Below are 4,832 nucleotides of genomic sequence, written 5' to 3'. Positions count from 1 at the left end.
GTTCAGTCCATTAATATTTAAAGTTATTAATGAAAGATGAGTATTTAATCCTGTCATTTTTATTTCTGTTTACTTTCTTGATATAGCTGTACTTTTCCACAGTTATACCTTCATTGAATTTCTTTCTGCAACCCCTTGGGTATAGTCATTCCTTTCTTCAGCTCTTTGTATTGCTTCCAGAACTTTCTGAAGGGCTGGTTTTATGAACTTGAATTCCTTCAGCCTATTTATGTCATGGAAGATTTTTCTTTCCCCTTCGACTATAATAGATATTTTGGCTGTGTATAGTAATCTGGGTTGGCATCTGTGGTCATTTAAAACTGTGAATACTTTGGTCCAGGCTTTCTGGCTTTCATAGTTTGCACTGAAAAGTCAGCTGTAATCCTAATGGGTTTTCCTTTATATGGGACTTGTTTCTCTTTCGCAGCTTTTAGTATTGTCTCTTTGTGTTGTACGTTTAGTGTTTTTACTGTGATGTGCCATGGAGAATTTCTTTTCTGGTCCTATCTGTTTGGTGTTCTATATGCTTCTTGCATTTGTATGGGCATGTCTTTCTTTAATTTTGGGAAATATTCTTCCATGATTCTGTTGAAGTTCTGTTCCATGAAAACTTTGCTTCTTTTTAAACTCCCATGATCCCAGGAGCCATTGGACTGACCTGCTAGAAGAAGGTGGGTTGGGGGAAGTTCTTGGGACTGAAACTTTCTGCTTGGTCCTGCACCTTCAGTATGTCTCACCAGTTGTCATGCTGTTTATTAATGTTGTCTTTAACTGGTACAGTCACAGGGCATGTGAGTTTGTGCTTTTGAACATTGTGAAGACACTCCACAGTGATTTCTTTTTCTCCTTGATGCCTTAGATTCCTGCTGCTGTAATGCCCTTAGGTCTCCATATTTTCCTGTCATTTCTCCACTTCTCAGGTCAGTAATGTCCTGTTGTAACCAGCTTCACCCATGTTTGTGTGTGTGATGAGGAGGTATTTCTTTTTAAGTTTACTATTTTATTTTGTATATATGTACATGCATTTGTGTACACATGTGTATGGAAGTCAAAGGACAACTTGCAAATGTGGGTTGTCTCCTTCCACCGTGCAGGCCCCAGGGATCAAACTCAGGTCATCAGACTTGGCAGCCAACATCTTTACTCCTGAGTAAAGATGTATTTTTATTTTCAATTTTTAAGTATGTGTATGTGTATGTCTCCATGAGGAGATGTGCATGAGTGTTGCCATGAAGGCCAGAAGAGGGTGTCCGATCCCTAGGAGCTGGAGTTACGGTGGCCTGATGTGAGTGCTTGGAACCTAACTTAGGTGCTTTGCAAGAGCAGTATGAGCCGTCACTTTAGCCCCCAAACGGGTATTTCAAGGACAGGCCAAATACTGAAACTCTTGGTTATGCCAGCCCTCACCACTCCAAGTATGCCAGGGGGCACAGACTTCTAGTTTAGGTGTGTGCGTGATTCGTCCTTCTGCATGTGGGACAAGACCCAAGAGGCCTGGCATTCCCAGAAGCATTTTCCTATACAAATGATTAAGCCCAGTGTCCCGCTTTACCACAGCACTGGGCTCTGGCCCCACTGCCTTTTCTCTCCTTCTCCATCCACACACCTGGATATCAACTCCACCTCCCCTCCCCAGCAGAGATGGTTCTACTGATGAGAGGCATGCTGTATAGGATCAATGCTGATTTTTTCTGTTCTTGTCTATAATTCGTCACATAATTTCTTAAAACAGAGTTACAGAGCTGGTGGTGTACTTTATAGTAAAGCAAGCAAACAAAATGGTACTTTGTTTCCTAAGGTATATTTTTATAAGTAAGTTAATTTTTAACTGAAAATTAAGCATTGAGCTTTTTATTAAGCTCAGTATAAACTGTTGTGTCCATTTCCTGCACTGCTCTGACTTTCTCCTCACCTCACTGTCCCACTCAATGGACCCTCTTCTGTCACACATACTCAGATTTCCAATGTCAAAATTTTGGCCTGAGCTTATCCTCGTGTCATCAGGGATGTCAAAATTCTTGCAGATATCTTCTTCCCTTTCTTCCTGTCTTGAATAGGCAGGGAAGTGGTGGGTGCAATTAGTTTAGTGGAACTTGACTATTAATTTTTAAAATTTTGCATAGACACCTCTAGAAACTTCTCACAGGGAAACCCAAGGGACAGTTTATAAGTCTCCAGTACCCTTTCCATCCAGCACTGTCTGATTCATAGCTATGAGGTTCTTGCTTCCTCCTGGTTAGTTTATCCTTTTCTTAGAGATAATTTAATCCAGTTCACTCATATTTTGTATTCTATATAAGCATTTCCATAATGCCATCAACCGTATGTAATGGTTCCTGCTGTTGGATAAACGAGTTTATAAACAGACTGCCCAAAATCCTCAGTTCCCAGAACCAAGGGTGCTGCTTTCAGTTCTCAGTCATCTGAAGGACACAGGGCTGCAATTACTCCAGTCAGCTCTTAGACAAAAGCACACTAGCTGAGCGGACAGGAAACAGAACTCCTATAATGACTTGCTGCCACTGAAGTGCAGTACTCTGGCGTAAAGGCAGAAGATGCTGGGGATGGGAGACGTCCAAACCCAACACTGCACTTGTAGGACACCGTTGCTTCCTCAGTAGAAGTGGCAGGTGGCCAGGAGACTTCGTAACCCTTTCTGGTGGGGATGGCAGTGGTAATCCAACCCAGTGGCTGCCTTGGAGTTGTAGTGGGGTAAACCACCTCATGTCATGGTTCAGAGTCTAAGGACCAGGGAGAACTTGCACTTCATAGTCTCATTTTCTGATGGGGGTTGATCAAAAGTTACTGTTTTCTGTCAATGATAGTCACTCTACTTTCATTAAAGACATTTGAGTGTATATTTATTTATTATCTTTTTGGACAGGGTCTCACTGTATGGCTCCAGTACCTGGAATGCATTATATAGACCAGACACTAGCCTCAAACTCAGAGATCTGCCTCTGCCTCCCAAGTGCCAGGATTAAAGTCATGTGCTGCTGTGGGTGTCTCCCTCCCTTCGTGGGCCGTTGGCCACCGATCCACGAGAACAAAGGGAGCAGAAGCAACGAAAGGGGTCAGGACAGCCAGTGAGCACAACAGAAAAGACCTTTCGAGAATCAGTTCAGTGAGACAGCTCTTTTATTCAGTGGGGGTCAGGGAAAAATATAGTGTGGAGGCTGCAGCCAAAATCTTCAGCTGATAGGTGCTCATAGTATGCTTTACTTACATGTGGTAGGGGGATCTTATCATCTGACTATAGGGCAATGCCTAATTATCATATAGAAAAAATCTGGGGGCAGTTTTATTGCAGGTAACTATGCCAAAGGTCATGTTCCAAATAAGGTCAGGCATCCTTGCTTGGAGGCACTTTCCAGGTAAGTCAGGCAGAGAACAGGAGCCCCCTGCTAAGGAGTCAACCTTAACAGCAGAGTTCCCCAATACTCTGCCACACCTGGCTCTTCTGAGTGTTTTAGGAAGTATATACTTGTTAATTAGCATGCTTCTTAATGTGAGTTATTTGTGACTTTTAAATTTGCAACATTTTAGGAAATTAACACACTGGATTGCATTAGAAAAAAAGCTCTGTTTTCTTGGGATTTGTAAAAAGTGTTTATATCTATTGTAAGCTGTCTTCACCTATGATATGATTAGCTTTTTATAACAGATTAATCCTTATGAAAGCTCTGTAAATTAGGTTGGTGTTATCTAAGGTTTATATAAGGAGAAAAGAGTTGAGTGTAGGCCTTGTCTAGATGCTGGCAGCTTGGTTTTAATAACTGTAAGATTTTTGTCCAGACCCAACACTGCACTTGTAGGACACATTCATTTATTTATTTTTTACTATTTTTAATTTTTTTGTTTTCCTTTTTTTAAAAAAAATTTTAATAACTACATGATTAGAAGAAGCATTTCATTACAGCTTTAACATATTCAGTAACACATTCCAGAGCAAGAATATATCTCTTTCACAAGTGGCTGTAAGTTTCTAGGTTCATAGTTGATTTAATACAGTTATACAATATTGAACTCCATATAAGCCCTGTAAGACATAAAATTGAATGAGTTTTTAACCTTTAAAAAATATCTCCATTTCATTTTAGAATATATTGTTCCTTGGAGAAAGACTCATTGTTTTTGCTACTAACACTGAGATGTTGGCGCATGCATCTCTAATCTGTATGTATCTATTACTAGTCATAATCGGTTGTACTTGGATCATTGGCACCTGTGTATGTCTATAAAGTCATTGGGTAGATGTCAATGGTAATGTTTATCACCTCTACTAATTACATGATGTAAGTTTCCATGCTTCCTCCTCACATATAATACATTTTTTAAAATTTATTGATTTTTGTGTGTGTGTATGTGTGTGCATATATCACACCCAACATCACAAACCATCTTATTCAACTATGCACCCACTTCCCATAGCCTCCCTCCCCCCACTAGAGCCCTTATACTCTGATATCCCTGCTACTGTCTGCTGTGTTGTCGGCATCCCCAGCCATTCCCCACTACTTGTCCATCTGGTGAATATAGTCAGCCTATATAGAGGTCTTTGTTTTAGGAAGGTCAGCTGTTCCTCATCTAGCACCAACCAGTTGTCAGTATTCCTTTAGATAAGATTGGGGTCTGCTGTTCATTTTCCTAGTTCTATGCTGGATTACTATCTGGGAGTCCTTTTGGCCACCCTGGCCAACAACTCAAAAGAAGGTATCTCCTATCTGGCATTATTGCATGTTATGTAGCCTTTCGCTATGTATATGGACTCTTAAAAATTATAATGGCCCTTTTAACCTTTGGTTATACTTTCCTTTTGCGTGTTTAAGGTG

General features: G+C 40.5%; 1 protein-coding gene across 5 annotated transcripts in view; it reads left to right on the top strand.

Moving 5' to 3' along the window:
- Herc3 (HECT and RLD domain containing E3 ubiquitin protein ligase 3) overlaps positions 1-4,832 on the top strand; it is a 125,058-nt gene that overhangs the window by 26,315 nt on the left and 93,911 nt on the right. Inside the window, exon 2 of one of the 5 annotated variants that reach the window (XM_029569066.1) lies at positions 860-920. The exons of the other annotated variants lie outside the window; for them this stretch is intronic. Within the exon in view, the coding sequence (XP_029424926.1) occupies positions 875-920 (46 nt within the window). The 5' untranslated portion in view covers positions 860-874. The remainder of the gene's footprint in view (positions 1-859; positions 921-4,832) is intronic. 5 annotated transcript variants of the gene reach the window in all.

This window comes from Nannospalax galili, unplaced genomic scaffold (genome assembly GCF_000622305.1).
Source record: "Nannospalax galili isolate Female #2095 unplaced genomic scaffold, S.galili_v1.0 scaffold441, whole genome shotgun sequence".
NCBI classification, from domain to species: Eukaryota; Metazoa; Chordata; class Mammalia; order Rodentia; family Spalacidae; genus Nannospalax; species Nannospalax galili.
The sequence above is the reverse complement of the archived record's forward strand: the minus strand, read 5'-3'. Positions and strand labels throughout refer to the sequence as shown.